Source organism: Morus notabilis, unplaced genomic scaffold (genome assembly GCF_000414095.1).
Source record: "Morus notabilis unplaced genomic scaffold, ASM41409v2 Scaffold384, whole genome shotgun sequence".
In the NCBI taxonomy this organism is placed as follows: Eukaryota; Viridiplantae; Streptophyta; class Magnoliopsida; order Rosales; family Moraceae; genus Morus; species Morus notabilis.
Window position 1 is genome coordinate 974210 of NW_010387635.1, and position 12690 is coordinate 986899.

The 12690-nt window shown below is 31.2% G+C and overlaps 1 protein-coding gene across 1 annotated transcript; it reads right to left on the minus strand.

Moving 5' to 3' along the window:
• Positions 1-4889: 4889 nt before the first annotated feature.
• Positions 4890-5911, minus strand: LOC21409320 (chaperone protein dnaJ 11, chloroplastic). The gene has a single exon (XM_010115041.2). The coding sequence runs from the start codon at positions 5862-5864 to the stop codon at positions 5322-5324; it is 543 nt and encodes a 180-aa protein (XP_010113343.1). The 5' UTR covers positions 5865-5911; the 3' UTR covers positions 4890-5321.
• Between the last annotated feature and the right edge of the window lie 6779 nt (positions 5912-12690).

Consider the following 12690-nt stretch of genomic DNA (forward strand, 5'->3'; position numbering starts at 1 on the left):
TATATATATATATAATATAGAGAGAGAGTTCAACATTGTATAAAATTCCATTTTCTTAATTAGTTTGTCCTTTTCTTTTCAAAACCAAAAGACACATTGATGTTGGACTTAATTGAGATTCCTTATCACAGTTATACGTACTGCAAAGTGCAAACTGAATTTCAAAAGCAAGCTCTATAGGTGAGAGTGTGAATGTGAATTACAGCAGAATTAACTTATTTAGTCGCCATTCATAATTAACAAGGTCAATGACAAAAGCGTAATTTGTGTTTAATCAAGATACAAGAATTTACGAAGTCAATTGAGGTTTAATTCAGTTTGTGTTTAGTATATTTGTAGTACTTGTTTTTAATGTATCGAGTTTTGCGTTTAACAGTTTAAGTTCCATGGGATATTAAAAAATATATATATATTTGTCTAATTGAAATGGTGTTTTTTATTTTGATGAGCTCATTCAATATGAACAAAAGTCAAAACTTTTTTCTGAAGTAATTGAACTTGATTATTTTTCAGCCACTGAAAAATTGAGAATCAAAAGTACCACTTTTGACTTTTTTTTTTCTTTTTCTATTTGGAAATCGTCATTTCCTCTATAAAGGGTTAAGGGTGATCGTAATATTGTACACTTTCGAGCAGCTAATTATGTGATAAGAAAAACCACGTGAAAATAAAGAACTTTGTATTAAAATATTTTAGAGAGAACATAATCTCATGATATTTAGAAACACCAGGTATATTTATACCTATGGATTGTAAGTAATAGAGATTTTTATTACGCACAGCCCTTTAGCAATATGATCATTTAGAATTTGGAGTTTGACTGGCATCTTAGAGCATGTTTAGTGCACCGTATTGTATTGTATTGTATTATATTTATTATATCGTATAATATTGTATTACATTGTATAATTTTTAGACAATACGTGTTTGATTGGTGATATTATTAAACATTATATTGTTTTTACTATTGTAATCTATTTACATATTAGTTTGTAATAAGATAAAATTTAAGTCTAATCATAACCTAATTCAACTATAATCTCGACCGGAACCTAACATTTGGAGGAAATAAGGGAAAAAGTAGAGTTGCTACATAGGGTCTTTTTGAAAAATGGGGTCAAATTGTAATTTTCAAAAAATTAGGGGGCAAAAATATAATTTTGAAAAAGTTGAGGGGTCAAAACATAATTTTAAAAAGTATAGGAGTCAAAATATATTTTTTAAAAATTTAGGGATCAAAATGTAATTTTTAAAATATAAACTCCGGTCCTAAAACTTGACCCTAACGTTGGTCCTAAAATCCAACCCTGAGCATTGATATTTGTGAAATATTTTATATATTTTTAATATAGTATTTTAAGTTAAATTGCATGATACGGTCTAGTGCATAGGTTTTTACTGTTGTAATATATTTACGTATTAGTTTGTAATAAGATAAAATTTAAGCCTAATCATAACCTAATTCAACTATAATCTCGACCCGAACCTAACATTTGGAGGAAATAAGGGAGAAAGTAGAGTTGCTACATAGGGTCTTTTTGCAAACAAAAAAATGAAAAATGGGGTCAAATTGTAATTTTCAAAAAATTAGGGGACAAAAATATTATTTTAAAAAAATTGAGGGGTCAAAACATAATTTTAAAAAGTATAGGAGTCAAAATATATTTTTTTAAAATTTAGGGATCAAAATGTAATTTTTAAAATATAAACTCCGGTCCTAAAACTTGACCCTAACGTCGGTCCTAAAATCCAACCCTGAGCATTGATATTTGTGAAATATTTTATATAATTTTAATATAGTATTTTAAGTTAAATTGCATGATACGGTCTAGTGCATAAGTTTTTTTTCGTATTAGATATCACATTTCATATTATATTAATTTTAAATCTCGTATTAAATTATACAATGTATAAATGTAATTAAATATTATATTATTATTAAACAATACAATACAAAATGTTTATACAGTGTATCAAACGTACCCTTATGTATCTTTTTTGTGTCTACATTGTACTAAACATCATTGTCAGTACATAGCAATATATACATATATATATATATATATGGTTATATTTAATTAGTTATCATCGATTTGCAGGTTGATGTAATAAACAGGATCTTGACCGTGGCAACTGCATAATTAATAAGAGGACCTCACTATCTCCACAACGTCTCTGATCGTGATGGCTGATATAGTACTATATAGAAAAGAAGACTAACAAAAAATAAAATTAAAACAATGCATTAAACATTATTTTTAAAAAACTAATTATAAACTATGCTTTGGTTTGAGTTTTAAGCTAACACGCCTCTAATAAGCAATTAACTCTAGAGTGTCTTTTATATTTGTCCAATGAATATAAAAAACGACGGTCGATCCTTGAATTATAAAATAAAAATCGTGATGCGTTGATCTATGACCTTTATTTTTGTTATTATAGTTTTTTTTTTACAATTTTAGTCTTTAAGAATAAAATTATAAAGAATTATGTAATTTATCAAAAATAATCATGTGCTTATTGCATGTCGAAATTTTATGAAAATAATTACATTATGTACAAATGCTTTCTTCACCATTATTAAAAATCCTAAAAAACTATAACATTTTGAACTTATACTATTATCAGCGCAACAGGATATGATTCTTCTTGTTATTACTTATTAGAATATTCTGTTAATTAGTGTCCTGGGATCAAAACGATTAAAAAAACGTAAGTGCGGGTAAAAATCAACAAAAAGAAAATCGAAGACCAAAATGAGAAAATACTCATAGTTCAAAATCAAAATTCCATTCTTCTTGAAGGTTCTGACAACATTTATTTTTCATCATGATATATTGATAGATTTTAATACTAATTACCTAATGTTTTTTTTTTTTTTTTTTTGTCACTAGTATTACCTACTATTTTAAATTTGTGACCATGACATATATATTGAAGCTCTGCATTTGTTGGTGTCTAATATATTATATGAAAATCAAATAGAATGCATATAAATTTAATATAACAATGAAAATCTCGTAGTTAAAAAAATGCACACAATTCCCCTATTACTGTATGCATGGCCGAAAATTAATTTGTATACCACGACAAGACACTGTTATATACTATTAAGGTTCCGTTCATTTCACCGATTCGAGTTTTATTACAGGAAAAAGCTCTCAGAAACAGTCATATTTAACTTTTTTGCTACAATAAAAAAGCTCTCACATAAAGTTACATTTCAACTCGAATCAGCGAATTAAATGGGTTCTAAATTAACATTATTTATAGGAGAGTTCTATAGTAGAACCCTACCGATAAGACACTATTCTATACTATTAAATTATGTTAGAATTATAACAAATTAAGAAAAAATCATAACTTAGCTAAACTTAAAAAAAAAAAAAAAATTTACTGGTAGACAACCTACGGAGAGAATTCATCCAATTTATAGCCCGTCACCTATTTGAGAGAGAAAAAATCTCCCACAAAAATACACACACACATATACATATACATATACATATATATATATATATATATTATGGCTATATAGTGTATCGTTTTCTCAAAAATCAATGAGACAACTAGTCAGAAAGTTTAAAAGTTCTGCTAGTGGAGTTCCAATATTGAATATCCTATCTAAATTTATGATTCATACTGCATTTTCGTTCATTCCAACTAAAGATGACTAGATGCCCAGCCCTTCCCGTTACAAGAGGCCCACTACTCAGATTTGTTAGTGTTTGTTGGCCTTATTAAAATCGCAGGTCATCACACCCATGGAACTACAGTATTTTATGCTTTATTAGTACTATTATTAACACTCCAATGGATAATCTAATTATAAAAATTAATTTTCCGCAGAGCAACAGGCATTATTAGACTTTTTTAGCATTATTAGACTTTTTTAAGCAAATTAGGTTCCTGTGCAACTGCTCTTTGAGAATTCCGGAATAAAATATTAAGATTATTCCGGATCGTGGATCGTGGCTCGCTACAGTATTTTTTCTCATAAAAAACACACGTAAATTAAGAATAATTCTGAATCTATTAACCAAACGTCCTCTAAAGGCTTATAATTGTATTAAAAAAAATGACTAATAATTAAATAGGGTACCAAATTAAGGTCACCGAAAACAAGTGACCAACATTATGAGGATCACAATGTCATTACTCATCAACACATATAGACGAATCTCGCAATTTGAAGGGCAGAAAATATAGTGAAATAAGAATCATGGTTGGAGAATTTTATAAATTTATTGCATCGAAATTTTTAATGAAGTTGGATGGAAAAGAAGAGAAAAAATATAAATATTGCGTTGAAATTGGAAGACGAAGAGCCCGTTTGGTTCATGGATTAGAACCATGAGATTATAACTATTTTTTACTTATGTGTGTTTTTTGTGAGAGAAAATACTGTAGCAAACCATGAATAACAAGTTATATGAAAGTACAAGGGATGTGAATCATAGTATCATACATTATAAATATGAATAAAAGAAAAAAATTATTTTATTTATGATTATTGATAATACAATTATCAGATATTGTGTTCGTACATTTATATTGTTACATAACGGGAATTAGCAATTTTATTTTCTGCATCATATGACAAGAATCAGTAATTTTAGTTTATTTTTGTTATATGACAGATCTACTCAATTTTCATGGAGTGATCCATTAGAATTAGATAGCATGACAGTAAAAATAGAATTGCTGGCCTTAATTTCTTTGTTTGTTTTTTTTTTTTTTTTTTTTTTTTTTTTTTTTTTTTTAAAGAAAAAAAAAAAAAAAAAAAAAAAAAAAAAAAAAAAAAAAAAAAAAGAAGACGTTTTTTAGAAACTGTTTTGATAACCTGAATAGTTACAATTACATACAAAAATTGACACCCATAAAAATACTGAGCCCCAATTTGCTTCCTGTTATCATATGATCAATAAGAAACGAAAACATACAGAGAAAGTCAGAAATCCCTCCGTCAAAAAAGAAGAAAAGAAAACGGAGAGATTCTGAGATATTTTCTGCCGTAATTACGCAACAGAATTCTAGTAATAATAATTCCGCCATAAAGATTTTCCAAGCTTTTTGACTTTGGCGCAATTTCTTTCTTTCTTGTTTTGTTGAACATCGCCGGCGAAAGATGACCATGATCATATTTAACGGCTAAGATGGCTCGTGGAAGACCTTAATCAGTGACCTTCGAGAAGAGATCACTCGTAATATGTACACAAACACTAATAATCCAGTACTAATATCTGTTTCTCCGTGGTAATCTCAACCTTAATCTAGCTTAATTAGTGCAAATCAGAATCCGAAATCGGAAACCGCAAACCCTACCAGCACTGATCCGTCTCCCAATTCCGGCGAGTGAATCCGGAAAATCCGGTAGCGACGGTCAACGGCCGGCCATGGCGCCTCAAAAGCTTCCGATCGTAATCGGCTCGCTTCGCCGGATCAGAGAGCGTGGAGTATGCGGCGTGGATCTTCTTGAAGTCGTCGGCGGACGAGTCCTTCCGGTCGATAGCTGCCACGTCGGGGTGGCAAACCCTAGCCAGCCGCCGATACGCCGCCTTGATCTCCTGACACGTGGCGCCCCTTGGTATGCCGAGGATCTCGTACAGAGACGCCGCCATGAGTCTGCTAGGGTTGTCGATGTTCAGAAACGACGCCGTCGAGCTCTGGTTCTGCTTCTTCTGCTCCTGCTTCTCCGCCGTGGCGGCGCCACCGGCGAAGGCGCGCACGGTTCCGAACCGGGGGGACGGCGGAGATGGCGAAGGTCTGGGAGAGAGCGACGGCGAAGGTCTGGGAGAGAGCGACGGCGAAGATCTGGGAGAGAGCGACGGAGCCGTGAGGAATGACGCTGAGGAAGAGAGCATTGTACGGAAGCTTCCAAATGCGAGCGGTTATGGTGACGAGAAAAAAGAGTGGGGAGTATGGGGATTTATACTGTTGTGGTTGTGGGGGAAGGAATTGGGTTTGGGCTTGGGCTTTGTGGGCACAGTTTCGACCTTAACCATGGTTAAGTTGAAACCCGTGTGGGTTAACTCGAGAAACGCTTATCCAGTTGTTGCTGACTCGGCTAATGTACTCTATCCAATTTCTTCCCTCCTCTTCACACTTTTATGATTCACTATTAATGCACCAAAAATTCTGGTATTTTGGAGGAATATTTAGGGTATGAAAAATCAATCCTCGATATTGTGTTATTTTTTATTATTATATCACATAAAAATCATATTAAAAATCAAAATGCCCGAAAAAACCATATCAAAATTAAAAAATATAAAAAAATTACGAAATTGAATACAGATCTAAATATATGGAAGTACTGCATATAGTATCAATGGAGTATTTTCACATTTTAGCACAAAAGTCTCTTAATTTTAGATTCAATGGTCAGGCCGTGTTTTATTGTCAAAATTGCTTATTATTATTATTTTTAATTTACCAAGTTTTATTAAAATGTAAATAAAAAATATCCTATGGTATTATGTTGCTTTTGTAGGCATTATATTATAGGTAAGAATACTATCCACATTCCGAAAAAAAAAAAAAGAAAAAAAAAAGATACTATCTAAACGTACATTCTAAAGAAGAAAAAAGAAAAATTAGCTACACTTAATATATATATTTTTTGGTCAAACGTGAGAAGAAGAAAATTTAACTCTAAACCTCAATGTCACAGAGATATAATATATATATATATATATATACATATGTGTGTGTGTGAAATTACTAACCATGTCCATACTGAAAATTATTACTTATTCTATAATTGAGAAAAGACGCATATCAGGATCAGATAGAGAATAAATTGAGGAAACAAGCATTTTTAAAATGGGGCAGTGAATGAAATTTCTGTTTTCTCTTTATATATTTGTATTTTAGATGTACAATAATTTTTTTTTTTGGTCGGTGGAAACAAGTGTCATTGAGTTTATTACATATTTATTTGCGATTCTTCTGAACGCGACGAACAGTAACTTATCCAGATAATACAACAATAAAGTTATAAAAACTACTAAAGACTAATAACGCCATAATCTCCGGTCTTAAAATTCTGTACTAATTATATGGATCACATGGGAGCAGTTAGGAAGGGACTAATGCTATAGAAATACTAGGGACACTAACTTATGTATTGACACATGAGTTGTTATTTTTATACTGATAAGTGTTTAAAATATTGATACGCCAATTAATGAAAGAGATTACATATACCAATAAAAAAAATAACAATTCACATACAACATTAATTGGTATATAAAAATTAAAATTTAAGTTAATGTCCCTAATATTATTCTTATGTCAATTTTGCCCAACATGCTAGAGACATAAAAAAAAAAGAGACAAAATTTGCGAATTATTATTCTTTAATATATACTACTTTACATTATATTTGTGAACATCAAGTAAGTCATTTTTGTTTATGTTTCTTTTATCAATTAAAAAATACTAGTATTACTCAATCTATCACTCTTTATATTTACTATTTAATACGTGTATTCATATAAATGAGCGACCCTAAGGCCCTGTTTGTTTTTATTTTCATTTTTATTTTTCACGATTTTCGAAGTTAAAAAATGAAAACGTGTATCAGAAATGCGTTTGGTGTAAAAGTTTTTACAAAACAAAAATAAAAATATTTTTGTCATTTTTTGAAAATCTGAAAACGCAAAAAACTTGTTTTCATTTTCTCCTCGTTTTTCTTTTCTCTCTTCCGCCCACCAAAGACTCCTTTTCATGTACGACTCCACCTCGTACATGAACGCGTTCAGATCCTCCTCCTGGCCTTTGCAGATTAGGAAGAAGCGGTCGTCGACGAGGCGCTCGTGCTTGACGACCTCGCCGACGCAGCTGACGTCAGCGGTGCCAGAGACAACATCGGAGTAGATGACGCCGAAGCGGAGGTCAGTCTGGAGGAGAGTATGCATCATCATCCAGTACCGGAACTCAAAGATCTGCAATGGAAGGATCACTCCGGGGAAGAGGACGAGAGGGAGGGGAAAAAGCGAGAGCTAGACGACGTTGTCTGACTTCGGCGAGCCAGCGTAGTGCCGCTCGGAGAACGACAACGCCGAGCACCGGAGAGCATTGGGCTTACGGCGGTGGTGGCGGCAGCTGCGGCGGAGCGAGGATAGGAATATCTGGTCTGGGTTCGAGGGAGGGAAAAAAGCGGGAGCTCGACGACGTCCTATGCGACTGCGGCCTCTGCGACGACGATGTCCTCGACGATGTATATATATAATCATGTTTATTTAATATATTATTATTTAATATATTTAATAATATTATTTATTTAATATATTATTACATGTTTTTAAAAATTAAACCACTAAACGCAGTTTCATTTTTTTTTTAAATTGAAATCAATCTCTAAATAAAACTACCAAACGCATTTTTAAAAATAATTTTAAAATAAAAATAAAAATATTTTTATTTTTATATTCATACAAAAAATAAAATCATTTTAAAATTAATTCTTAACGCACCCTAAAATTTTTCTTACTAAAATTCAATTAATATTTAAATTGTTTGACTTTTCTCAAGTCCGGCTAGTTGGTTGTAATAATTTATTATTTTAATATCATCTGATGCTTAAAAACGCGCAATGCTAACGGAGACAGTACTCTTCAAGGACTATTCTTTTTAATGTCTTTTACCTTTTCAATTTTGCAAGAAACGGGTCCTCCTGACTTCATAATGATGGATCAAATGAATAAGAGTACAATACTTTAAATTTTTATGTATGTATAAAAAATAATAATTGCCTTTTGAAATACGAACTTTTCTATTTTCATCTCTTATGCTCATAACTTAATCAGACGTGTGGATATGTAGGATAAAGAGATTGGCATGCACGACTCGTCCTCTAATGACAAGGACAAATTAAGTTATTAAAAGTCTATTATGTTGATTTAATCAATAATGATAAGGCATAAGACTTTATACATTTAAATTAAGAGAGATTTTTTAGTACGCTTAACGTATCGGTAAGTCATGTTTTTTTAACCACTAAATTTGTATATTTTTTAATTTTTACGTGATTTTATGTAAATACAAAAGACATAAAACTTAACCTACTAATAATATGTTAACATACCGGAGAAGATTCTCTAAATTAATATTACATAAAAAAAAAAAAATTGAGATCATTACAACAAAGAGAATTAGGTTAATAGTCAACCCAAGAAAACAATGTACACAACATTTTTTTCCCTCTTTTCATTTTTTTTTTTTTTAGAAAAACGGTGCCGACTTATTGTTATTTTTTATTTTTGGTATTCATGCATCTCTTCTAGATAGAATTAACAAGCATCTTAGCTTAGCCCACGTTCAATGTCATATAATAGCCATTGGTTTGGCTGAAAGAGATGCGTGCAGCTTAAAACGACAACATAGAAGGCAACATCATAACAGTGTAAGAGTCCGTTTGATTCATGCATTAGAATCATAAGATTAGAACTATTTTTAATTTACGTGTGTTTTTTGTGAGAGAAAATACTGTAGCGAACCATGAATCATGATTCGAATTAGAGAACGAATCCTCCAACTAAACGGGCTCTAAATCTACTATCCATTTCATATATGCTGATACCAATTACCAATAGAAGGAAATATTGCTGTCATTTTTCAATTTGGCAATTGGGCACCTAAGTCTTTCCTATTTTTTGTCGACCTTAACAATATATCACCAAAAGGATAAATCCAAGAACATATATACCTGTATATATATGTGTATATTATATATATATATATATATGAATGAAAAAGACAAGAGAGATGAATTCTCATAAAACAATATGGCATATAATAGGGCAGGAGCAAGTTGATGAGGTAAGCCATGGCCCTCCCATATTGTAATTTGAAAGGCCAATTTTTCGGCTGTGAATTGATTTGGCTGATTGGAGCTTTGTAGCTCTAGGTGCAACCAAAGAGTCATATTGACAAGGACCTCAAAGTTTCTGGTCCGTTGAATATTTTATTCAAAGGAAAGATATGAAATAAATGAGGCAACAAAAAAAAAATGAAAAAATTGTTTGGTTGTCTTGATTATTTGAATCCTTCTAGTACGGTGTATCTTGTTGATATTGTATGGCATTCATTTCATCGATTCGAGTTTATAATTTTGCTATAGTAAAAAGTTCTCACATAAAGTCACATTTTAATTTGAATTAAAAACTTAAATCAACGAACTAAACAGGTCTTATATGTGTCTCGATGTTAGATCAGATGAAGTCAAAATTATATCATAATGAAACAATATCAAAATTGAACGAGATTGTATGAAAATTCATTAGTGCAAAACAACATACTAATAGTGATGAAATTTTTGTACCCTACAAAACAATTGTCTTGATTATTTTAATTTTCAGTACCCTGACATATTTTAGTGCATTTCCTTTTTGCATTTGCCCCCCAAAATATCTTCATTTGCTGAGACAACAAAGTGGTGCATCCAAATTGCAACGATTGAGTGTGTGGGTCAGGGCAACTAGCTACTAGCTAGGATCTTCCCTCTTCAGCCAAAACAAAATAAAAATAAAAATAACACCTTATCTTCTTAGAAAATTATGTGGTGGTTAAAGCATAAAAAAAGAAATGTTAAGAATAATATGAGTATTTCACAGAACTTGTTGACAATTCGACGGCTAAAATCTGTATCACCGGTAGGATTATTTTTTCATACTCTACACAAATTTCTTCTCCATCTTTGATATTCTGATCCTAAAATGGTATTTTTAGCTCTTCAGTGACTAATGCTACATTTAGAGCAAGGATTCGTATAATGATTCAGATCATAATTCGTGGTTCGTTACAATAATTTTTCTAACAAAAAAAAAAAATACATGTAAACTGAGAATGAATAAGTTCTAGGTTTCACCGATTTGAGTTTTCAGTTCTAGGTTTCTACAGTAAAAAACTCTCAAAAAATGTCACATTTAACTTTTTCTTTTACAGTAAAAAATTCTTAGAAAATGTCACATTTCAGTTCAAATTAAAATCTCAAATCCGCGAAGCGAATGAGGCTTAAAATAGTCTCCACATCACCATCTGGCCCCATTTCCTTCCGCAATGCTGGGTTCAGAATGAATGGTTTGCGTATCTCTGTAGGCTCCTTATTATCAAAATGATAGACAAGTTGGATAACTATCTATTGGTTCCTTTTATCATTTGACAAGTGACAATTTTGATTCAAGTGGCCTTGACTGACTTTTCACATCTTTGGATATCTTTCTTTGGTATGATAATAACCATATAATGTGTTAATGATAATGATGTTAAGACACCTTAGGGTTTACTTTGTAGAGCTTCTTTTCTTTGGCCACACGGCAACTCGTATTGACGTTATCCTTTTAACATAATTATCTTTGACGACAAAATATTTAACGAAATACAAGAAAAGGAGTAACATCATAGAATAGTGTTAAAACAAATTAACAAAAGTTTAAACAACATTCATATGTAAAATCATAATCAACCAAATTAAAACGGCAGGCATCCAAATCTCTAAAAATATCAATATCAAAACTAAAGTATGAGAAAGAAATGCATATCTTACGCTATCAATTTCAGATTGTATCTTGTTTCCGAAAAATACAAGCTAATAAATAATTTTCCCCGTACAAATGATATTTTATTTTTCATAAAGCTGTTTCCTCTCTTTTTTTTTTCTTTTTTTTTTTTTCCGAAAAACGGTTTTTTTTTTTTTTTTTTTTTACAACACTTATATATGTCTCAATAAAGACCTCAAGGTAATGAAAAGATATTTTCAAAACTGTTAAGATATCATTTGATATTACCAAAACTAATGATATTTTTTCTAATAATCGCAAAAATACAAGCTAAAATAACTTTTTTCTATTATTATTGAGATAAATTTTATAAATTTCTAGAAACTATGTCATTTGTGTCAGCATATGTGAAATTTTAAAATGCACGTGATGTATTCCTGATTTAAAATACATCTCTAAATTTACTCCCAACTTTGAAACACACTATTCTTGGACCAAATTGTTGAGTTATTACTTAATTTAAGGTTAGATATAATATTTAGGGTGTTAATGAATGCCCTTGCTCCATAATAAATTAATTGGGCGCCAATAAACATGTTATATATTCTAATTGAGGATCCCTAAATCTCCCAGGATCCTTTGGTCTAATAGCATGATGAATGAGGGCTTTGGGTACCATCCCACATATAATTTTTATTTCTTATTTAAAGGATGGCACATGGTATAACATGTTTTTTTTTTTTTTTTTCCTTCTAAAGGCTCTTGCGATCGACATGTTTTATTTTTATGTTTTATCAAAAAAAAAAAAAAAAGAAGTGCTTTCTTTAAAAAATAAAATAATCATAGGGATAGTATTAGAAAATGTCTCTAGTGTTCCTTCTTTTTTGAAAACACCAGTGTTCTATACTTATCAACCGTCGGATCTGTATTAATTTTTCAATCTGATTTGACTTTTGAACATATTTAATATAGATTTGACGGCAGATGTTGATGCTGAAATCTGACACAACACACCGTGTGGAAGCGCACGGTAACCAGACTCTGTTCTCTACCTCTTCTAGTCGGATCTATAACACTGTTCGGAACAGATCCTTAGCACTGTTATGCTTAGGTCCTAGCACTATTCAGGACGGATCCCTGGTACTGTCCTACTCGGGTTCTAGCATTGTTAGGAACAGATCTCTAG